Below are 25,144 nucleotides of genomic sequence, written 5' to 3' on the forward strand. Positions count from 1 at the left end.
CACACACACCTTCCACCTTCCTGTAGCTCAAAGTAGCGTGGGAAGTTGTTGTTACACTGAACACACACACACACACACACACACACACACACACACACACACACACACACACACACACACACACACACACACACACACCTTCCACCTTCCTGTAGCTCAAAGTAGCGTGGGAAGTTGTTGTTACACTGAACACACACACACACACACACACACACACACACACACACACACACACACACACACGCCTCGCTGCCTGCCTGAGACCTTGAGATCCAGTGTAGATGTGTGTGGGTGTGTGTGGTGTGTGTGTGTGTGTGTGTGTGTGTGTGTGTGTGTGTGTGTGTGTGTGTGTGTTAGCTCCTCCTCGTCACCTCCGTCCGTCCCGGAGCTGCTCTCAAAATGTCACCCGTCCATTAAAACAGCGTCGGCTCGTTAACGAGGCCGCAGATCAAACGTCTGAAGCTTCTGCAGCACCGAGAGTCAAACACCAGCCGATCGTCTGCGTTAATCACCGATCTTCATTCATCATGTCGACAAAGACTCACAGAATAAATAACGTTCCTCGACACTGCGTGTGTCGGCTCTGTGACTGATTTTCGTTTTAAAAAACACAATTTAAAATATAAATACAAAGTGTTTTTCATTATCGTGGTCGAGGATGAGCAAAAATTCACCTTTTCTCTATTTTGTATATAACAAATATTGAAATTGCTGGAAAACAGAAAAAACAACAGTCAGAAGTCGAGTTGGTTCTTGTTCTGAGACCGGACAGAGTGTGTGTTCAGAGTGTGTGTTCAGTGTGTGTGTTCAGTGTGTGTGTTCAGTGTGTGTGTTCAGTGTGTGTGATTATACTGCACTGAGTGTTTCCGACCACCAGAACAAAGCACGAGTGTGTGTGGTGTTGTTAAGTGTGTGTGTGATCATGTGTGCGCCAATCGCCTGGCAAGAGATCCTGTGTCTTTGTGTGTTAATGTGTGTTAATGTGTGTGTGTGTGTGTGTGTGTGTGTGTGTGTGTGTGCGTGTGTGTGTGTGTGTGTGTGTGTGTGTTCATGAGTGTGTGTGTGTGTGTGTGTGTGTTCATGAGTGAGCAGGTAAAAGAGCCATCACAGCGTGTTAAAGTGTTTTTTAATGAGCTGGAGCTCGTACAGATGGACTGAGTGTGTTGTGAGGCTGATGGGAGGATGAGGACGAGGCTGATGAAGCAGCCAGAAGCAGTCGTATCGACGCTAATTATCTTCATCTCCGAGAACGACGAGGCGACCAATGAGAGCAGAGCAGCTTCACGGGATGAATCTCAGCCAGTCGTTGTTTGCGAGCGTCCAGCCCGTGTCGAGCGACGACCGCGAGATGTTGGCCGATTCAAACCAGCTCACATATTGTTCAATATAAGTAACAGAGCAGAGTGATGACACAGGGAGGAACCATTAATATAACCAGTTCACCCACCGGTTATTACTTCTACCAGTCTGCTTCCCTCCACAGCAGGATCTTCTGTATCCAACCCCGCCAGAATAAATGTTAGTGTTTCTGGACGTGAAGCTGTGTTTATGCTCTGGTTAGGTTGAGGCACAAAAAGCACTTGGTAAAGGTTAGAAAACATCATGGTTTGGACAAAAATATCTGTTTTGGTCGCCACGATCATGGATTGAGATGGTCTGACTTCCCGTGACAAAAGCTGGTTCTGGTCGCCAAAAAGCCCGCTGGAAATGTCCAGTTGTGTGACTCGAACTGCAGTTGTTGGCTGTGAAAACTCCTCCACCACCAGCTCATAATCATATGATGTGAACGTGACACGATGCGTCCTGGCGACTGGGCTGATGATCAGTAATGTAAAGTGGACAGCTCTCATCCGTCAGTTCACACCTGGCACTAACAAGCGTCTCGACATGTGTCTCTTGTGTCTTTACTCAAAGACAGAAAGAAGTTCATGCAGAACATTTGCTGAATTTACAAGAAGGAACAAATAAGTCAGAATCAGTCAGAGACAGAGTTTCACACAGTTTATAAAGTGTCTCCAACTCAACAACTCACTAAACTGACACATTTGTTAAGGGAGTCTGGGGACAAAGAAGTCGCCTATACTGGTTACTGGTTAGTGTGTTTGTAAAATGTGACATGTTTAGATCAATAAAATGTTTCTTCTGTCATAAATTGAGTGTAAATGGTGAAATCAGTGTAAACAGTGTGTTCAAACAGCTGCTAAATGTTGGCAGGTAAGACTTTAGCACTTTAGACACAGAAGCAGACAGGCTGGTACAGCCATGCTGCCACAAACTGACACTTTCTACAAGGAAACAAACAACTGACTGTTTTCATTTAATGCTGAAGTTACAAGAAGGAGACAATGATTCAGAGTCTGTCAGAGACGGAGTTTCACTACGTTAGAGAGTTTGTTTTAACTCAGCAACTCTTGAAATCACCACATTTGTTAAGGGAGTCTGGTGATGTTGTGGCCACTAAACCGTGTCATCAGGTATTCTGCCGGTCGCTTCCATGTTGTTCAGACTGAATCAATACTTGTGTGATTATCAGAGCGAACTGCAGTGACACGTAGCCTCACACACACTTTGAGCCGCTTTCTGTGTGACCTGCCTGATTGCTTTTATTTGCTGTGTGTGTGTGTGTGTGTGTGTGTGTGTGTGTGTGTGTGTGTGTGTGTGTGTGTGTGTGTGTGTGTGTGTGTGTGTGTGTGTGTGAGTGAACATTTTCTCTGCTGTCTCTTTGCTGACCTTCCCTCATCAGTCTTGATTTACTCAGCCAATCAAGAGTCCACATAGCCTGTGCCAAACACACACACACACACACACACACACACACACACACACAGGTGTCTGATAGGGTGAAACACCTCCGACTGTGAGCTTCCTTATTGTTGATTGATTCCCGCTGAGCTTCATATTGTGTTTTTATCGACCGGGTCAATCAATGTGGGCGTCTCGCTGTGTGTGTGTGTGTGTGTGTGTGTGTGTGTGTGTGTGTGTGTGTGTGTGTGTGTGTGTGTGTGTGTGTGTGTGTGTGTGTGTGTGTGTGTGTGTGTGTGTGTTTGTGTGTGTGTGTGTGTGACAGAGAGAGAGAGGGGAAGTGAGTGAAATAATAGGTACCTTTAGATAATCTGTGTATGAATGAATTGGTCTGTTGCTAGCTGTTTCCCTCTGCTTCCAGTCTTTATGCTAAGCTAGGCTAACCACATCCTGGCACCAGCGTAATTAGAGAAGCGTTTACCTGAATGTTGAGCCTCTTTGAATAATTCAGATTGAACATGATGCATGTGTTCACTGAGAGACAACAGACTCATAATGAGGAGCTTTTCTTTAACAGTGAGAATATATATTATATATTAAAGTCCTGTGTGAGTGTAACAGATGTAGGCAGACTGAATTACTACAAAATGAAACTGAAAGATCATCAGAACGTATATTAAACTGACTGAAATCAGCTGGATAACATGATACTGGCAACAATAAACAATGTAAACCAAAGGCTACAACTTCAACGGCTCAATTTTCATAATAGACAATAAGACACTTCCCCTCAGAAATGCAAAGCGGCACCATGACAGGCAAACATGAGGAGCTACGGCAACCCAGGAGGTACAGAAGACGCAAAGTACAACAAGGTCATTTTTACAGCAAACACTAACTCGCTGAGATTAAATTTATAAATCAACATAATAATTTAAATGAAATATATAATTCTCAAATACAAATTGAAATCGAGGCTTCATCATAATAATAAAGTGTAATTTTAACTGATGTTTTAAATGTATAGAAAATGTCTTTAACATGAGGGATGAGACACACACACACACACACACACACGCGCACACACACACACACGCTTAAACTCTCTGAACGAAACCATCGTGAGTTAAGTGAATTTCCACCTCTGAGTGCGTTTTAGTGCTTTTGTCCCTCAGCTCACATCATGTGCATCTGGATAATGTAGAGACTAAATTACAGCTTTTAAACCTAAACTGAAAGTCTGCTGCCGGCAAGCAGGGGATTACACACACACACACACACACACACTCACACACACACACACACACACACACACACACACACACACACACACACACACGTACGTTATGTTAATGCACACTCTCCTCAGTCAGAATGACAATTACATGAATCCAATGAAGCTGTTGTTCACCGTCAGGAGGGAGGAACGTGATTTATTAAATGTAAGATCTCACAGGTGACATCACATGGACACTGTCTCATGTGGACACTGTCTCATGTGGACACTGTCTCAGGACTTCAGGACTAAACCTGCCAGAAATAAAGAAATACATAAATGGTCCAATAGATAAATTAATGTCATTAAATGCACCGAAAATGTCCAAACATCACGTGTTTTCATTTTGCATGTGGAGAAACAACATGAAAAACACGTGTCCAAAAGTGAATTTTTCCAAAAATGATGTGTCAAAAATACTCTGATATGATTGGCTGCAGGATGTGCATTACATCCTGGAGGTCACATCACTACTTGGCCTTTAGAGGATGACATCACCTGGTATCAAAGACCAGCCAATAGGAGAGAGTTCATAATCGACTGAACACAGATTTGAGCTCTTTTAAGACGCGTATGTTTATTCATAAGTTTCCCAAAGTCAAATTTTTGGTTTTCAATAATTGCCAAAAAGTTTCAAGTCTTATTGACTTTGTGCAAAACAGTGAAACAGAAAACATCCCTGAGCTGCTCCCACATACTTTATTCACAAAATAGATTCAAATAAAAAACAACCAAAATAAATATTAAAATACATTACTTTAAAAAATGTCAGTACAGTTTCAGACATGTTTCCTTCTGGAGTTTGTGGGTTTGGGCTCGTTTGGTCCTCAGAGGTGGAGACACAGTGGTGGAGAAGATGAAGCAGTGAACAAACAGCTTCATAAATCAGCTGAAGCTCTGTGCAGCTGAGCCCAGCTGGCCCCGCAGCACTTCACTGTTAGATCGAGTATAAAACAGCCACACTGCAGACGAAGCCAAAAATACCTCCATTAAAAGGTCGAGTGAACAGTCCATTAACAGCACAGAGGGAGCGTTTAGCGGCGCTTCCCTTCCCATCATCATCATTATCATCATCATCATCATCATTATCACCACATCGCTTCTTAATGTGGAGCTTAATCGTGCTTCAAACACAAACCTTCCTCCGATGGCGATATTAGCAGTGAGGCTAATATCTGCGAGGAGTGAGATAAACTCCAGCTGTCAAACAGCAGGAGACTCAAACATCTGAAGTTCGTCCTTCAGTCGTGAAGCCGTGCAGCTGCAGTGATGACACACCTGGATGTCACCTGGCCGTCAGCTGGAGGAGGATCTCTGAGATCAGTCGTCCTCCTCCAGGTTTCCTCCTCGTCTCTCCTTCTTAACGAGGATTTCAGGAGACGTTACTTTGATCCACTGACACCTTTTCATTTACTGTTTGACGATGTGAGCGACCTCTCAGCAAAAACATCTGCCCTGCTGAAGTGTCCTTGAGCAACATGGTAAGGCAAGGCAAGTTTATTTGTACAGCACAATTCAGACACAAGGCAACTCAAAGTGCTTTACAGGCGCATAAAAATTACATTAAAAGTATTTTAAAACAGGTTGAGAAATAGGAAAGTAGGCTAAAATGGAAAAATTACATTAACAGCATTTAAAATACATTAAAACAAAACATTTGCAGTTCAAAGCCTTAAAATTGCTTCAGTGAAAGGCAGTGGCAAACAGAAAGTCTTCAGCCTTGATTTAAAAGAGGTGAGAGTCGGAGCAGACCTGCAGTTTTCGGGGAGTTTGTTCCAGATATGTGGTTCATAATAACTGAACCATTCAGTGCTTTATAAACCAACAGCAGGATGAAATCTATCCTTTGACTGACAGGAAGCCAGTGTAAAGATCTGAGAACTGGAGTGATGTGATCTACTTTTTTTGGTTCTTGTTCGGACTCGAGCAGCAGCGTTCTGGTAAAATAAGCCCCGCCCATCCTGTTTGATTGACAGGTGCAGGCACACAGCGGTGCGGAGCTGAGGGAGAATGAGAAGATAAAAGCCGACTGTAGTGAGGAGGTGGTTCAGCTGCTGCAGACACACAGCTTCATTCTTATTCAACACACACACACACACACCTGACACACACTGTGTCAGGTGTGTGTGTGTGTGTGTGTGTGTGTGTGTGTGTGTGTCAGATGTGAGTTGTCTGACCTTTAAAGTGACGGGGTGGTGTGTGTTACCACCATTTTCGGTGGCGAAGCGAAAAAGTCAAACTTGACAAGGTCTCTCCTTTTTCATCACTCGCTCTCTCTACACACACACACACACACACACACACACACACACACACACACACTCTCCCTTAATCCATGTCTGTCACCTCTCCCTCTCTCTCTCTCCCTCCCTCTCCCTCTCCCTCTGTCACTGCTGTCTGCCTTCATGTGAATACCAATGGATCTGTGGAGAAGGAGTGGGCGAGAGAGCAGTACAGAGAGCAGGAGAGAGAGAAAGAGCATGCTAATAGGGTAGAAGTTTCTGGAGCTTGACTTCAGTGTCGGAGCGTCTGCCTCGGCCTTAAAGCCACAGCTCACTCTCTGCAGAGTGTGTTACGTGCACGTGATGTTGTGCAACCTCCGTTCTGTGAGACGTGTGGTGACATCATCAGCTGAAGGTAAACACAGGGGTGCTCACCTGTCAGGTGACTTCTTCTGGTCAAACAGGAGGAATCTTGATTGCTGGAAAAGCTTTTTACAGATCTGCTGTCAGATGTTGATGTGGGGTGGACAAGTTACTTTCTTACTTTTTAGAAGTAATATATTACATTACAATATAACTGTGAAGAGTAATATATTACTTATTACACTACTTCTTAGTTACTTGCGACAAAATGCCAAAATAACCTCAATAGAACAGGGAAATAACTGAGATCTGTTTAAATAAATGATGGTCTTGGACTCAGATGAGCAGACAGAGGATCACAGTCTGATATATTATGAGACAGGAATGAATATTTGTAATTGTAGGCTCAGTCATATGAAACACAACAGACCTATAGCTTCTATAATGTAGCCTATAATGACATGACAAGACAAACAGAACAAGGACCGCATGGTGTGATTCAAGAATGTAAATTAAAGTGCGCTCAGAGGAGGTAAAACAACAACAATAAACACCTTAGTGCGTTACAACGACATATTCAAAAACCACGTCTCCATCACGTGTCTAAAAAACCACGTGTGATGTCCTTGAGGATTTTGTCCTGGTTCTGGTTGTAATGGTTCAACTGTTGGTTTTCTTAGACAGGAAAACTTTATCAGTTTGAGTCAGTGAAGAAGAAAGAAGAGAGAAGAGAGGACGAGAGAACTGTCCTGACAGGAGACAGGAGACAGGAAACAGGAGACAGGAAACAGGAGACAGGAAACAGGAGACAGAGAGAAAAGACTTCACCAGGAACTTTTTTACAATTGAGACTGACAACAGAGAGAAAGAGAAAGTTTCACCCTGACGGAGGAGAGAGAGACACAAAGAGAGACAGAACGAGACATTTCCATGTCGGGCTGTAATTAGCATAATATTTTTCTGTGTGTCTCCATCATCCTATTTATAACTGTCAGAGTGAAGGACGCAGATGAAAGAGAGGAAATAACGAACATGAAATCGTCTCTGTTAAACACAGGGGGCTGTGTGTGTGTGTGTGTGTGTGTGTGTGTGTGTGTGTGTGTGTGTGTGTGTGTGTGTGTGTGTGTGTGTGTGTTAATCCTGAGTGGACGTGTAATGACTGCTCGCTCTATTTCAACAGTATTTTCCATAAAAGACACATTTGTTCCGTGGCGTCTCGTATCAAAGCGAAAGCCTCCAAGGCCTCCAGGCGACGCCAGCTTTGAGGTTAGAGACGGTTGCCAGTTCGAGTCCCGGACCGGCGGCGAGCGGGGGAATCAAGCCCCCGGACGGCCAGCGGAGCAGGGCATGAAATTAGCTTTTTTGTTTCTGCGGGTATTTTTGGCCCTTTGATCAGGGTTTCAGGGACACGCTGCTCCTTCTGACAAATTTAAGTCAAAATGAAATAATAAGAGGGAGTCGGCAGCTCCTCGCTGATTCTCTGCTCTCATACACTGATTCTCTGGTGGGAAACATTTGGGATAATGTGAGTACACAACTCAACAACATGTAGAACGAAGGTCGAGTCGTTTTTAAACATTTGAATGCAGAATCTTTCATGTTATATCTTTAAAAACTCACAAAAGCTGCTCCAGCTCAACAGATGTGGTCATTTAGATGTCGTAGGTGTACAGATGCTCCTGAATCTTAAATTAAATCAATTGTCTCTTGTATAAGAGATTTATCTGCATCATCATGATGTGACTCTGGTGAATGTGGTTTACATCCACATGAATTAAGACACATTTATTCATTTTAATCAAGGATTTAAATGATAAACTGTTTTTACAAAGTCCACGCCAGCTTTAGAAATCTGAGTTATTGTGACATGCAGCTTCTTGAACGCACTGATCAGGTGAAGATGTTAATAATCCATCATGGACAGTATGTTTAACTGGACCTGAGAGACAAAGTTTGAAATGAAACCCGATAAAATCGCCCCGACTCTCAGGATCGTGTCCCTCTAGCTGTCAGCGGCTGTAGTGAAACGTGTCAGCAGGTAAATCAGCCGTCGGTCTGGGAGGCTGCCAGGTGTGAAGCAGGACGGCGCCGCTCAATCAAGCCTTCAGGGTGAAACACAAACAGAACCGAGCTGAAAGTCACAGCGTTCATCTGTTAAAGTGGCTGATCACAGCGCTGACTCAGCGCCGACCGCTGCCTTCAAGTGCTGTCGTAAATAATACAACTGTGTTATATTTTCATGTAAAGCATAGAAACTTAAACCTGAGGTATTTAGAAACATTTTCCTGCCAAACATTTTCTTTTACCTGGTTTTAGACGGAACAAACAAAAAATCTCCTGTGAAAAGACATGAAAAATACTCCTGAAAAAAAAAAATCAATAGTTTTACGAGATTAAAGACATCAGGAATTTAGAAAAATTATCCTGACAAAACTTTTTTTGTGGTTTTGTGGATGTGTTGTTTTTCTGAACTGAGTTGTTTCGTGTTTTGCACTAATAAAGTTTTCAGTTCATATCTGTGGACGTATGTGGGGGAAAAAAATTCAGGAAAATTGATTCAGAAATTTCCCAGAAAATATTCCGGAATTTTTCAGAGAACATCCCGGAATTTTATGAAAATTAACTGGAATTCCTGAAAAAAAAATTCACTATTTTAAAAAAATTAAATTTCAAAAAATCATTTTTGTTTGATGTGTGAAAATGAGAAAAAAATAGGGGAATTAATTTTTTTCAGGAGACGGGACAAATGTGATGCAATTTGAATGAAGTACTGTCCTAAAGTAAATTACATGAGTTAAAGTACTTAGTTACATTCTTTCACTGGTTTCATGTCAAACAGATGAAATATGAACTTCCTCACTGATGCTGTGTGTGTGTGTGTGTGTGTGTGTATGTGTGTGAGTGTGTGTGTGATGATCATTGTATCTGAGAGGCTTTGATGTTGAATGTGAACCTGATGAGATGAACGCTGCCAAACAATAAACTCTCTCTTTCATCTCTTCTCTCCTTCATCCCTCTATCCTTCTGTCATCCTCCTCCCTCCTCTCTCTCTCTCTCCCTCCTCTCCTCCCTCCCTCTCCCTCTCTGTCCCTCCTCTCTCTCCTTCCTCTCTCTCTCTCTCCCTCCTCTCCTCCCTCCCTCCTCTCCTCCCTCCTCTCTCTCTCTCCCTCCTCAACCTCCCTCCTCTCTCATATCCAATCAGTCTCTTCCTCTCCTCCTTTCTTCTACTTTCTCTCTTTTTTTCCTCTCACATCTCACCTTCTTCACCTCCTCCATCATCCTGTCTTCTCACCTGTGAACCACCTCTTCCTCATTAAGTTCAATCCTCGTCTCTGTCGCTCCCTTCCTTTCTTCCTCACCTCTCCTCCCGCTGTTTTCCTCCCTCCCCCCGTCTAGTTCGTCTGCTGTCTCCACTGTCCGTCCTGCCGACTCACCCACACTTCATGTTGTTTACTTTTCTCTCAGACATCAGAAGTTCATCCAGACAAGTTTGAACCTCTGAAATAATGTCACATGAAATAATGTGAGCTAAGGAGCAAAGAAGGTGTACTAACCCTTTTCTTCTCTTGCTCCCGTGTACTCCAGGTGTCCGTCGTCTCCCAGAGATGGACCAGCGAGCCGGTGCTAACGTCCACTACACATTGCTCATTGCCTGCGTCCTCGTGGCCTTCTTCCTGGGTGCCATCTTGTCGGGTTTCCTAGTGTCGTGTTACTGCAGCCGCAGCGCTGCTCAGCGGGCGAGGAGGCTGGGGAAGGACCCCGAGGCGTCGTTACCGCACGCCTTATCACTGCGATCCCTCGCCAAGCTCAACGGGCTGCTGGACGGACAGCCTAAGGTGGGTGGACCGTCTGCATGAAGGCACGATGCAGCATCGTGGACTGATGTGTGACAGGCTGAAGGATAGGCTGCTGTTATCTGTGTTTGTTGATTTATGATGAAAAACAGTTCAACAGAGAAAGAATTTAAATGTTCCCTGTTTTGCACTAACTAAGTTTTCAAAATAGGTATTTTTTCATGTTTGAAACTGAGGAGAAAAAAAAAGTTTTAGTAGGATAATCTTTCATAGTTCATATCTGAGGACATATGTGGGAGAAAAAGAATCAGAAACATTGATTCAGAAATTCAGGAATTACGTAATTTTCCCAAAAATATCCCAGAATTTTCCCAGATATATCCCAGAAGTTCTCCGAAAATTTTCCGGAATTTTATGGAAAATTCCTGGAATTTTCAGAAATTCCTGAATCAATTTTCCTGATTTTTTTCCCCACTGTGTGAAAATGATTAAGAAATTGAAAGAATTGTATCTTTTCAAGACAATTTTCAGTAGACAGGACAAATGTGATGCGATATATCCCGTAATTTTCCCGAAAATGTCTCAGAATTTTATGAAAATATCCCAGAATTTTTGGAAAAAAATTTGAATTTCCCCTGAATTTTCTAACAATTTTCTGAAATTTTTCTAATTTTTTTTTTCACTAAACTTTGTCCCCCAAAATAAGTCTTTTTTTTTCAATGGAAAAAGTTAAATTCCCCTAATTTTTCCTAAAGTAATTTCTCACATCAAATAAAAAACGATTGTCTTAATCTGTTATTTTTTAACCTAGTGAAGAAAAGAATTCAGGAAAATTGATTCAGGAATTCAGGAGTTTTCTGGAAAATTTGGGAAAGTTTCAGGAAAATTTTCGGGAAACGTTGGGAAACTTTCAGTGGAAAACACATATAAAAAATGTTTGTTTGTTGTTTTTTGCTCATTTTCATGCCTGAAAGAAGTAATAAGGCATTAATTGTGATGCATCAAATTGTTTCTCCCTTGTCAGTGTGATTGCTGAACCAGCCTGTCTGCTTCTGTCTTTTTTTAAACTGCTACCCAACGTGCTGAATCAGGAAAATAGATTTCGGACTTTTTCGACAAATTCTGTAAATTTTCGGAAATGTTCGGAAAATTCCGAGAATCTTCGGGAATCTTCGGAAATCTTCGGAAAGTTTCCAAACAATTTCTGAATTCCTAATCAATTTTCCAAAAGATTCCTGATTTTTTTGAAAATTCTGAAAAAATTTCAAGGAAAATTCCAGGAAACATTTTGACCACAAGGGGCTGTCAAAAGAAAAAATTCTCCTCTCAGAACCTTTTTTCCCTGTTTCACAACTTGCATCACATTTGTCCTGTCTTCTGAAAATTGTCAGGTTGCCCAAATTTTTGTGCATTGTCACACAAAACAAAATTGATTTTTTTTTTTTTAACATAGTAGGGGGAAAGAAACAGGAAGTCCATTCAGAAATCTCATCAAATTACGTTTCGTGAATTCGTGAATTTCCGAAAAGTTTCAGAAGGTTTTGGAAAATTTTGCAAATCTATATTTCTAAATTTTCTGAAGATTCACAGAAATTCCCGAAGATACTCGAAGAGTAAGTTTCCGAAGATTTCTGAAACTTTCCGAAGATTAACAAGCATTTCTGAACTTTTCCGGGAATCTTCATAAAATTTCGTAAAATATCATTAATCTTCTGAAAATGTCTCATTTTTTCCGAAATTTCTGGACTATTTCCGAAATCCTGTGGATTTTCGTGACTTTTCATGAATCTGCGGAAAATTTCGAGAATTTTTATTTCTGAATTTTTCGAAGATTAACGAAGGTACTCGGAGATTAACGATCATTTCCGAAATTTTCCGAAACTTTCCAAACATTTCTGAAGATTCACGAAATTTTCTGAAAATTCTGTGAATTTTCAGAAAAAGTCCGAAATCATTTTTCCTGATTCAGCATGTTGGATAGCAGTTAAAAAAGACAGACGCAGACAGGTTGGTTCAGCAATCAGACTTTTGACACAGGAGAAACAATTTGATGCATCACATTTATTGCCCTTATTACTTTTTTCAGGCATGAAAATGAGCAAAAACAACAACAAACGTTTTTTATAATAAAACAAAAGTGTTGTGTGAAAAAAGATATTTCCACTGAAAGTCTCATTGAAAGTCGGAAATGTTCTGAGAATCTTCGTGAATCTTCGCAAAATTTCTTCGGAAATGTTCGTGAGTCTTTGGAAATCTTTGAAAGATTTCGAGATTCTTTGGGAATGTTTGGAAAGTTTCGCAAAATTTTGGAAATGTTCCAAAAAATTCCTTTAAAAAATTCCGAAAATTCTCGAAATTTTTCGGAATTTTATTGAAATTTGACAAAATTTCACAGAACTTCTGAATTAATTTCATGATTTTTTTTCTCCACTATGTTAAAAAAATTCAATTTTGTCTGTATGACAGGTTTTGAAAAAAAAGGTTTTGACAGGAGATTTTTTTTTTTCTTCCGACAGCCCCTTGTGGTCAAAATGAATTACTTGTTGAAATGACCGGCCTAGTGTGTGTGTTGTGTATGTGTGTGTTAATCCAGTTTATAACTGAGTTGAGTCAGTATGTTGGTTAGCAGTTAGAAAAAAGACACAGAAGCAGACAGACTGGTACAGCGATAACTTTTGACAAAGAAGAAACAACTCATTAGGGTCCGGGCAGCTAAGCTGCTAGGAACCTATTGTATTCCTAGGAATTCTTTCTTTCTTTCTTTCTTTCTTTCTTTTTTCTTCTTCCGAGGAAGTCATACTTCCCATGGGCGAAAACTCACCAAACTTTACAGAAATGTCCGGCCCCATGCCAGATTTACTTAATTCCAAGGACATGTCAATATTCCTCCTGGGGGGGGGGCACAATAAGCGTTTAAATTTAAAAACTTTAAAAATACCTACAAAATCAACAGTACATGCTACAGTTTTGAAACTTTCACCAAACTGTAGCCCCAATACTGCTGAAACTTTAGTCCACTTAAACTCATTACAAATTATGAAGTCCATCACTCAGTTTTTTTCAAAACCTGTAAAACTTATAAAACCTATCTCCTCCCACAATTTGTTCCCAATTGTCACCAAACTTGCTAGAGAGCATCTTCAGACCGTCCTCCACAAAACTTGTTTCTCGGATTTTTGATTTATCAAAAATTAAGCCTACAGTGCATCAAAATGTTTGACTGTAAACAGTACTGTAAACATATACTATCAAATTCTTGCTAAATACATTTTCAATCTTCCTGAAAAAAATTGAGAATATTTTGCAGTCATGGTTGATGGAGTTTAGCAAATATCAGAATTTTATCTCAAAAACTGAATTTTTGAGAACATTTTGAATTCTGCTCTCATGGGAACAGCTGGAGTCAATGGAAGAGTGGCATTTTTAAACATCAAATTTTCTCTTATGAAGCAAAACACTTTAAGTTAAAAACAAATCACCAACATTTCCATGCTGTCAAGATGCAATTTATGTTTTATCAGATTTTTGTTCAGGTAACAGAATTTCTGACATTTTGACCATTTTTGAAATCTGCCTTGACAACAGATGCCCAGATCGTGACTCCCTGAGTCGACCAATGAAGCCACACAGCAGGTCTCACTTCCAGCCAATTAGCTCAGTGAGTTAGGAGCTGGTGCTTGGTATCAGGGGTTGTGGGTTCAAGACCCAGCAAGGATGATGATGATGACAGATCCAGATGTCCTCAACATAAAACACAAGACCATTGTCCTGACGGTGGCATCACAGCAAGCCTCTAAATTAAATAAAAACAAATAGCTTGGACTGGACCATGGACGAAAGCTAACCAAATTTTGCACAAAGGTGCAGTCTCATGCCAGATTACCTCACCTGTAAACCCAAGCCAATAGTCCTGATGGTGGTGCTACAGCAAGCGTCTAAAGTTCAAACCTTTGAAAATTCATAACAAATCAACCATACTTGCTACAGCTTCAGAACTTTTATCAAACTATAGCCTCAATATTGAAGAAACTTGTATACATTTAAACCTATTAAAAATTATGAAGTACATCACTCAGTTTTTTTTTCAAAAACTGTAAAACTTCTTAAACCTATTTCCTCTCTCCTCCTTTGATTTATGAAAAATTGACCCTCAAAAACTGAATTTTTCACAGCATTTTAAATTTTTCTTTCATGGGAACAACTGGAGTCAATGCAATGATGACATAGCTAAACACCAGTTATTCACTTATGGAGCAAATCAATCATTTTTAAAATTACCAACATCTCCATGCTGCAATATGTGTATTTTCAGATTTTTGTCTTGATAACTGAATTTTTTACAGTGGTTTCAAATCTGCCTGCACAACAGTGAATGGCTTAGTCAATTTGTGAAGCCACTGTTGTATTGCCACTTACCAATTAGCTCAGAGCGATAGATGACAGTCTTTGGTTCCAGAAGTTGTGGGTTCAATACTCAAGTGGTCCAAATTGAACATTGTTGTCAACTGTCTTGTCTTCCTATTCTCCTGTTTGTTGCTCAGAATTGCCTAAATTTGCCAAAAATAGCCCGGACCCGACCCATTGCTGCGCAGCAGCTATAATTTCATTTATTTTTTAAATACACATATGGAGAAAAAAAATTCTCCTGAATTCTTTTTTCATGTGTGTCCACAGATATGAACTTAGAAAGGTTAACCTGTTAAATCCTTTTTTTTCCCTCTTTTTTTTGAAAACTTTATTAGTTCAAAACGGGAAACACTCTGAGGACAAAGCTCAGTATAACCACAAATAAAAAATCCCCAGATTTACATTTAATACATTGTAAGGCAAAAAAAAAAAATAAATGGCTCACATGAAAAGCGTTTCATACAAGAAATTTCCCCTGAAAGTCTCCTGGAATTTTTTGGGAAAAATTTCGTGATTTTTCCACGATCATTTTCGAAGATTCTCGAAATTTTCCCAAGATTCGCGAAATTTCCTTAAAATTCATGAAAACTTCCGAAAGTTCACAGAATTTTCCAAAAAAATCCAGAATTCCTAAATCAGTTTTCCTGAGCATAATAGAATCTTTTTTGTTGATGTGTGAAATTGATTGAGAAAACATTTGGGGAATTTTATTTTTTCAAGACAATTTTCAGGAGACCGTCACAAATGTGATTCAATTTGTGAAACAGAGTGAAAAAAGGTTTTGATAGGAGATTTTTTTCCTTTTGAGCTGTTAAAAGAAAAAAGATCTGTCAAGACCTTTTTTGTGGTCAAAATTAATTACATGTTAAAATTAAAGATTATTATGACATGAAGAGGATAATTAGAAACAGAGTGAAAAGGGTTTTGGCAAGAGATTTTTTTCTTTTGACAGCCCCTTGTGGTCAAAATTAATTACTTGTTAAAATGAAATTTCATCATTCTCTGTGTGTTGTATGTGTTAATCCCGTTTATAACGGAGTTAAGTCAGCATGTTAGCAGTTAAAGAAAAGACAGAAGCAGACAGGCTGGTTCAGCAATGACACTTTTATCAAGGAAGAAACAACTTGATGCATCACATTTATTGCCTTTATTACTTTCCGGTTTTGAACATGGGAAAAAAAAAAAGACTTATTTTGAAAACGTTATAATTCTTTTTTTCACTACGTTGAACAAATATATTTTTAAAAAATGACTTTTGTTTGATGTTGAAACTGATTGAGTGTGAGTGCGTGTGTTAATCCAGTTTATAACTTAAGTCAGAATGTTGGTTAGCAGTTAGAAAAAAGACAACAGACAGGCTGGTATAGCGATGACACTTTCGACAAGGAAGAAACAACTTGATGCAACACATTTAATGCCATTTAGTTACTTTTTTCAGGTGGGAAACTGAGCAAAAAAACAACAACAAACATTAGAATTATTTTTCTCCTGCAAAAGTTTTGGCAGGACAAAAGCACTTTTTTGTAAGGCTAAGAAAAAATTCACATGACAGCGTCCTGAAAAAAAATTCCCCTGAAAGTTGACCGACATTTCTTGGAAACTTCCCCGGAATTTTCCTGAAAATTTCCTGGAATATTTCCAAAACGTTGCCAGAATTTCCAAAACTTTCCCGGAATTTTCCGGAAAACTCCTGAATCAATTTTCCTGAAAAGAATTTTTTTCACTAGGTTAAAAAATAGCATAAGAAAATCTTTTTTGTTTGATGTGTGAAAGTTATTAATGAAAAATTAGGGGAACTTTATTTTTTCAGGAGACAGTCACAAATGTGTCAAAAACTTTTTTGTGGTCAAAATTAATTTCTTTTCAAAATTAAATTTTATTCTGACATGAAAAAGAAGTTTTCACTCCGTATCACACATGGGAAAAAAACATTACCAAGTTGTTTCTTACTTATTTTTGCTTAGTTTCATAATAAAGCAGATTTTTTTTTTTCAGGTACGTCAACATACATGAACTTACATTATCCTGCTCAAACCTTTTTTCCACTCGGTTTCAAACATGACAAAAAGACTTATTTTGAAAACTTTATTAGTGCAAAACAGGAAACACAGTTATAAACACACATTAAAACACATTACAAAGATTACGCTGTCAAAACTTCTTTTGTACTCAGTTTCAGACATGAAAAAAATTATCCACGAAAAAAAAACTTTCACTTGTTCTCACAGCTGCAACTTTTTTCACTGTTTCCCACGTGAAAAAATATCCCAATTTTGTTTTTTTCCAAAAAGGATTTTCCTGAAATTTTTTTCACACCTGGGGAGAAAATTCTCCTGAAATGTTTTTTTCACTCACATCCACAGATTTAAAAAAAAAAAAGGAAATTAGTGAGATTATCTTGCCAAAACTTTTTTTACTCGGTTTGGCACAAGAGAAGATTCTCCTGAAAGAATAAAAAAATATTATTTTTTTTCAAATTATGAATTCATCACTCTGACAAAAAGATGATAATTTTGACATGGAAAAAAAAATCTCCTGAATTTCTTTTTTTTATTTTCACCTTCATCCAGATTTTTGAAACGTAAGAAATTAGAAAGATTAACCTGCTGAAACCTGTTTTTTCACTCGGTTTCAAACATGAAAAAAAAAAAATTGAAAACTTTATTAGTGCAAAACAGGAAACACCCTGAGGACAAAGTTCAATAAAACCAAACATTAAAAAAATCCTCAGATTAATTTTTCCCAAAAAAATAATCTTGAAATTTTTCCAAATATTTTTTTATATATTCTCTTGAAAAAGAATTTATCGGATATTCTCAGATTTTGTAAAAATTGGGAAATTTGTGAGATTATCCTGCCAAAACATTTTTTCTTTTACTTGGTTTGGCACATGAGAAGATTCTCCTTAAAAAGTACTTTCACACATTTAAAACATTTTTTTTTCTGAATTTAGAAAAATTATTCTGACAAAAAGAAGATAATTTTTCACTTTTTTTTCTCCACGCATATCCAGATTTAGAAAGATTATCCTGCCAAAACTCCTGTCTTTACTGATTTTCACACCAAAATTCTCCTGGAAAAAAATTTGCTCAGTTGCCTGCATGAAAAAAATTTCACATGAAAAACAGGAAACACTCATTCAGTATAACCACACACGGGAAAAAACTGGAGACCTTTTCTGGTGACTGAGTCGCGTTTTGGAAGACTTTAATGACTTTCTCATTCTTTTTTCTCTGACTTCTTCTTCACCTCTGACTTAGAGCACGTTTATCCACCAGACCTGAAACAAAGTTGTTTCATCACAGAAATCATTCATGTGCTTTGTTTAGTTCCGTTTTCATAAAACGGGATGATTCCAGATACGGAGTGATAAAAAAATGATCTGCTGACATTCTGTCTGCATGTTGTCGTCATGCGAGTTCACATCTGAAACTACAGATTCATTTATAAAGACGATGTCAGTGAATCAACACGTCACTTCATCGTCCTCATCTGCAGCACGCTCGTCAGGTTTTTGTTGTGGAGCTGAGCGGCAGCAATGTGATCATCTGAATTCAGAGCAGCCGTGTTAATATTCATCTTCTCTTGGGAGGACACGATAATAAGTTAATAGCTTCACTTCACTCTTTTATTCAGTCATTACAATCAGCTCTTTCATTAACAACTACATCCTTTTTCAAAGTGTCCTTGAGCAAGAAACTGAATCTGTGAGCTGCTGCTGGTTCCCTCTGACCTCTGACGCCTCTGCTGAAATTCATACCAGCTCCTCATTATACTGTGAGGAATACGATAATTGAAAATGAGCTGGTGGAGAAGTTTCTCCTCACAGTTCAGGTCAACGTGTTATTTAAAGATTAAAATCCTTTTTATTGCATTCTTCTTCTCTTTCACCCTGAATCATCATCCTCAGGTGGAGAAATACAATGATAATAAATAAAGAGAAACTCTCAGTGCTCTTATTCTTCTTCTGTTGTTTTGTCTTCCCTCAGGAGGACAAACTGGACGTGTCCACTCCGAAGATGTACAGCTCTTTTATCCCCAACGGCCGCTCGGAGCCTCACCTCCACACCCCCGCTCACCAGGGCCTGCCGCTGGGAGACCCCGAGCTCAGCCTCTCCCAGGTAGCACAGCTCGTCATGAAGAGCCGCCTGCTGCGCTTCACGACACAACACATTTCATCTGTTCAAAATTAAAGGGGCACTCCACTGGGAGGAGATAATGACGGAATTTTTTATTTGATTGTACGTTGAACATTTTTGGGTTTGGGACTGTTGGTCAGACATCTGAAGGGAATATTTCCTGAATTCAATAATCAAATTACTGAAAGGGACCAATCACAGAGCTCAACATTGTGGTCGTAGAACTAATCTGAGGGTCCAACCTGTGTTCAGTCTCTGTCTCAGGGGGATGGCGAGCTGTCCGGCCTGCCCACACCCGACTCCACCCCAGAGCTTCCCATCAAGAACATGAAGGCGCTGCGGCACCATCAGTACGAGAAGAACCAGAACTGCAACAACGCCAAGGACAACAACCCTCAGTCCGGGCCCAGCTGCTCCGGGTCCAGTCTCGGTTTCATGGCGGTTGTCGGGAACTCTTTGACCCAGCAGGTGTTTCCCTTCTCTCATCACCACGGCAACAGTTTCAGCAACGGAGCAGCTCATGGAGCGGGTGCTTCTTCGACTTCCCTGCACCTCCCTGAGGAGAGGAAGATCTCCAACGATGAGCGAGTGATGGCAGCAGCAGCAGGAGGAGGAGGAGGGGGAGTCCCTCTTCATCACCTCTCCCAGCAGTCCCTCCCACAGACAGTGGTGGACGTGTCGGCGCTGGACGAGCTGCTCAAACACATCCATGAGGTCAGCGCGTCGGGGACCGGAGGCATCAAGGTCCTCACCTCCACCTCCTCGTCCTCCCTGTTCCCCTCCTCCTCCTCCGCCGGAGGACATAATCATCATCACCATCATCCTCATAATCCCCCCGGCCAGACCCGCACCCACCACTACAACCACAGCCATCACCATAGCAACCACCACAACAATAACAGCAGCGGCGGTGGTGGTCACCATCACCAGCAAAAGATCCCCGAGACGGAGTCAGCTTCATATTACAGCACCTCCACCCTGCCGAGGGACGGCCTCCCCAAGCGCCTGGATGCCCCGGTCCAAAACTCCACCTCCTCCTCCGCCACGTCCTCTTCTTCCTCCTCCTCATCGTCCAACAACCCCACCTCCTCCACCTCCATCCCTTCTTCTTCCTCTTCCTCCTCCTCCACTCCGCTCCAGCAGCAGGTGATTCCAGAGAGACCCGGAGGAAGCAGCGTCTCTGTGACACGACATCACTCCCAACGCCACTCCCTCATCAAGATGGGCAGTGGGGGCGGGGCTGGGGGCGGTGGTGGGGGCGGGGCTGTGCCGCGCCACCACAGCTTCAACCAACGGGCGCAGCACGCACACTTTCTAGCCAGGATGAACACCAACAGCAGCAGCAATGGCCCCCCGCCCGCGAGCGGGGCGGCTAACATGAACACCAGCGGCGAGAGCCAGCGGCCGTCGGTCGCCAGCTCCTGCCTGACACGGCAGCACAGTTACAGCGAGGGGCCACACGTGCAGCGGGCGGCAATCGTCCGGAGAACGGCGTCGCTGAAACCCCAAGTCCCGCCAAAACCACTGTTCCTTCCAAACACAGCGACGTCACCGGTAGCAGAGGCAGGAAAATACAAATACTGAGATTGTCGCAGGAAGTGGCGCCAATCCAACATGGCTGCTACAGTCGTCAACAAGTAAAGCACTCCGACATGTCTGCAGGGCTCGTGAGAAATAAAATGAGAGCGCTGATGAGACGAGAAGACAAAAGAGACTTCAGAGCTTCTTGTCTCCATCAGTCCTCATTACGAGCCTTCAGTTGTGGTTATTTTCTGAGAGGACGCCGTCCGTCGCCTCTCTGAGTCACGACTGCTGCGCTCAGAGCGGAGTCCTGAAAAGAGCCTCACAGACAGACGACAAATAAACAAGATCTCTGACTCATCGCTTCGGGCAGGCGGCGACTTTCCCCTCACGACAGACTGCGGATCAGAACCGGCTCAGACGAGTCTGAGAAACATTCCAAAGGAGGGCGAGCGATGTTGCAATGATTCAAAGAGAGTCCCTGAGGCTCGAGGTGGCCTGAAAAATTCTTGATTAAAGCAGTTTTCTTACGAGCGCTTTGATCTGGTGTCCCCGGTTGTTGCACTTTGGCACGGGGCCCAGATTTCATGTGCAAAGATTCAAAAAAGCAGGAAATCGGACTGCAGCAGATCTGAGGAGCGATGGACGTTTCTCCAGGACTTTTGTCAAACGACGGCATTTCTTCCCGCAGGAGACATAAAACACGGAGCTGATAATGTCAGAAACACCCAGAGGGAAAGTCTGTTCCTTTTGGAGTCCGTTCGTCCTCTGAATCTGGTCCAGAAAATTGAAATTGAGAGGAGGGTTCACTCTCCTTTTCTGTGGAAAAAAGGAGAAAATAACTAGAATGAGGTTTTTGTTCTCACATCAAAAGCTTCACGATGACGTTCAATAGATGGAGATTTTTGTAAACCAACACATCAGCAGCACTTTGAGCGTGTGAAGAAAAAGACGGTTTTACTTCATGAACTGAACCGGAGCAGCCATCACTGACGGAGCCGTCTCTCCACAGAACCAGACAGAACCAGATGAATGTTCTCTTTGTACCATATTGGTATCTGAAAAACAAACAAAGCATTAACTGAGCATCGGCTGTGTTTTGTCCGGAGCCCAGGAGGCGTTCGAGGGAGGATTTCTGATCAATTATTCCCTCAAATTACAAATTCATGCTCTCAATACACTTCATGCTTCTTCAATTCAGTAATTTGTATGTTCAAAATTATTTCATTAATTCTCTTGAATTAATAATCTCCCTCGAATGACTTACAGTGCCGCCCTCCTCCTTTTTGCATCCGTCTTTATCAATGAAGAGCTCAAAAAAAAAACCTCATCTGCAGGATCTATAAAATATGTTTGACGGGTGTCAAAGAAGTGAAACTGTAATAAACCCGAGAGGTCGGCTGTGACTCTCAGGGTATTAATTAAGACATTTGAGGGAAATGTTAATCAGAAGTGTTTCCTCGTCGCTCACAGAGTTAATGTAGAACAAAGTTCGGCCCAAACTACAAAAACTCATCATTTTTACCTGCAGTGTTTCCCAGACTGGCTGTTCATTTAGGAAGGAGGCACCATTTTGGATTTTTGCTGATATTTTCCAGCTCATTCTGACTGACAGCTGATGCTGATATCAATACTGTAATTACAGAGAACATCAAGATATTATGTTCACTTATAAAGGCCCTTACACACCGAGGACATGTTAAATAGACGACCCGAAAATATGAAGAACTCGCTGCATCAAAACTAAAACAGGACCGACAATAAAACGACCCCGAGGCTACAGTCCGGTCCGGTCCGTTCAGATGTATCGACACATTAAAACACCGAACTTACAAATCGAGGCAGCGGTAGACCATCGACTCCAGAGGTTCTGTTTTTATCTTGTGGATCTGACCAGACGACAGATCTGACGGCTTCAGCTCACTGTGTCATAAAATCCAGGATGATAACAAACAACCAACAGGTCCGGTACCGTCAGGACTCGTGATGTGACGTCTGTTTCACAACATGATTGGTTGATATTGTCACTCGCGGTGCGAAGGAGCAAAAATAAAATCAACTTCGTTTCGAAAAAGATGTTTTCGCTGCGTAATATTCACCGTCTGTGTCGAAGAACTCGTGAAACAAAAACTGCACGAAACTATTTTATTAAAACTTCATTTTAAAGCCTCCTTACGTTTTATCAAAAGTGATATTTTCATTAACTGCAATTTTATGTTGAATTTTCAAATAAGTCAAAAAGACGAGAAATAATAAGCAATAAACATGAAATGTGTCCTCGCAGACGAGACCTGCCTGAACACCTGCAACATTTAACTTGATATTTAGATTTCCTTCATTTGTTAAAATAACTTCCACTCACACGTGTCCATGCTGTCATCATTACAGTAAGACGCTGAGAACGGGCTCAGTGTCCTGCAGGAACAGCAGGTGGGCAGACGACCCGCTTTACATGTGTTTGGGAAGCGCTGCTCTCGGCTCGTCTGACCACGCAGAGAGTTTTGTTTTCGTTTGGAAACATCATGGCCGACACACAGCAGGGACCGTTACTTCAGTCATCGAACAACAAAAGATCGTATCATTAAAATTTCAGTTGTAATTCCCAAAACTACACAAAAACTGCCTGATAGTTTGGATCTGCTGCCACACGATGATGTTCTGGACGGTTTCGTCACACACTACAGCAGTGTGTGGTGTTTTCTGTTGCTCCTGTTAAATTTCAGCCTTTTTGAGTGAGAATTAAAACAGTTTGAACAAATAAAACCAGAACGATCTGCATGACTAAAAACACCACGTCAGAGTAACAACTTGTGTCGATACTTGAGGTGATCCGGGTGTTTTGCCGACTCTCCGGTGCTTCTGTCTGTGGGAGTGTTTCTTCACAGACGGTCTAAAAATACCGACTGTGAGCAGAAGCTGCTGCTTCCTGTTTTACTCTCACCTCTCAGAGTTTGTCAGCGGTCAAGAGCAGTTTCTCATTCTGTGGTCGTCTCTCCTGTCCGGGCACTCGGCCTGAAAGAGAAACCAAACGAGTGCAGAGGTCGAAGGTTAACAGTTTAATACACAGGCGGCGGCGGAGATGAGTAACAAACAGCAATAAGAGTTAACGACCAGGACAGAATATCTGTAAATAAAACGAGGAGCTGAGCGACTGAAGGTGAATCATTGAAACAGCTGACACAGTCGACGTCTGCAAAATGAATGTGATCGCTGCGATCCATCTGCACAGAACCGTACTGGTGGTTCTGCATGTTGTAGCTGGGACACTTTAAATTACTGCTGACCCGACCCAAAACACGTGATTCTGTATTGATTTAGATTTCTGACATTTATAGAGTTATTAAAGAAACACAAAAAATAAAAAGTCTGACGTGCAGCTGTGAGAGAACATCTGTCTCACGTGTGAAGAAGAACGGCGACAGCAAAACGATTAAAAAGGTCTCCACTCACCTTTCTGTTTCTCCATGGTGAGACGTTCAGGGAGGCTCCGACATCTGAGAATGGACACAAAACACATCGAGAACAAAAACATTAAGCCGATCGTGTGAAGTTTCTGCTGTTAAAACTGTTTCAAATGTCAAACGCAGAGGAATCGGAGTCGGGACATGTATGAGGGAAACAGTTTGAAAATCTTTTTTTTTTATCATCATCCAAGTTAGCAGAAGGCTAAAGAGGAAGTCTTTAGTGTTCCCAGGAAGTTCATAAATTGTAATTACATTTAGTAAATAAATGTAAACATTCCTGGAATAAACAGGACTCTGCCTCTGAATCCAGATTTCTCTTATTAGATCCTCGTCTCCATCACCTCCATGCCAACTACATCAATCTGCGGAGGAAGACCATGAGACGTGGTTAAAAGCCTGGGGAAGAGCTAGTAAGTGGGTGCTGGGTTGAGATTTGTTGGTTCAAACAAACATCACAAGTGAAGCACCAGCGTGGTCCGTTAACCAACGAGGAAACGTTGACAGCTCTCGTCCTGTCAGGAGACAAATTAACTAACTCTGGATCAACATCACTTTATCTGACCGGCGATCAGATGAAGCAATAACGAAGCTGCAGCAGATGTCAGTGAAGTATCCTCGTCTGCTGGAGCGGCCGAGTGCCTCTGCACCAAATGATGCAACTCTGAGTCCACCAGCACCAGAGAGGAGAGGAGAGGGGAGGAGGACAGGGGAGGAGGAGAGGAGAGGAGGGGAGAGGAGAGGAGAGGAGAGGAGAGGAGGGGAGGAGGGTGAGGAGAGGAGAGGAGAGGAGGGAGAGGAGGGGAGAGGAGGGGAGAGGAGAGGAGGGTGAGGAGAGGAGAGGAGAGGAGGGGAGGAGGGTGAGGAGAGGAGGGGAGAGGAGAGGAGAGGAGGGGAGAGGAGGAGGAGAGGAGGGGAGAGAGAGAGAGGAGAGGAGAGGAGAGGAGAGGAGGGTGAGGAGAGGAGAGGAGGGTGAGGAGGAGAGGAGGGAGGAGGGTGAGGAGAGGAGAGGAGAGGAGAGGAGAGGGAGGAGGGGAGGAGAGGAGAGGAGAGGAGAGAAGAGGAGAGGAGAGGAGAGGAGAGGAGGGGAGGAGAGAGGAGGAGGGAGAGAGGAGGAGGGAGAGGAGAGGAGAGGAGAGGAGTGAAGGAGAGAGGAGGAGGGAGAGGAGAGAGGAGAGGAGTGAAGGAGGAGAGGAGAGGAGAGGAGAGGAGTGAAGGA

The 25,144-nt window shown here is 41.8% G+C and overlaps 2 protein-coding genes across 2 annotated transcripts in view; one reads left to right on the forward strand and one right to left on the reverse strand.

Annotated features, from left to right (window-relative positions):
• Positions 1–22,496, forward strand: part of LOC311272446 (semaphorin-6D-like) — a 125,795-nt gene extending 103,299 nt beyond the window's left edge. The window contains exons 21-23 of the mRNA XM_084378855.1: positions 10,189–10,439; positions 18,794–18,925; positions 19,196–22,496. Of these exons, the coding sequence (XP_084234981.1) occupies positions 10,189–10,439; positions 18,794–18,925; positions 19,196–20,527 (1,715 nt within the window). The 3' untranslated portion in view covers positions 20,528–22,496. The remainder of the gene's footprint in view (positions 1–10,188; positions 10,440–18,793; positions 18,926–19,195) is intronic.
• A 149-nt stretch (positions 22,497–22,645) lies between these two features.
• Positions 22,646–25,144, reverse strand: part of LOC311272448 (uncharacterized protein) — a 10,705-nt gene continuing 8,206 nt past the window's right edge. Inside the window, exon 4 of the transcript XR_014624563.1 lies at positions 22,646–23,958. The gene's annotated coding sequence lies outside the window, so the exon portion shown is untranslated. The remainder of the gene's footprint in view (positions 23,959–25,144) is intronic.

The sequence above is a fragment of the Pagrus pagrus genome (genome assembly GCF_965226575.1).
Source record: "Pagrus pagrus genome assembly, chromosome: 17".
Classification (NCBI taxonomy): domain Eukaryota; kingdom Metazoa; phylum Chordata; class Actinopteri; order Spariformes; family Sparidae; genus Pagrus; species Pagrus pagrus.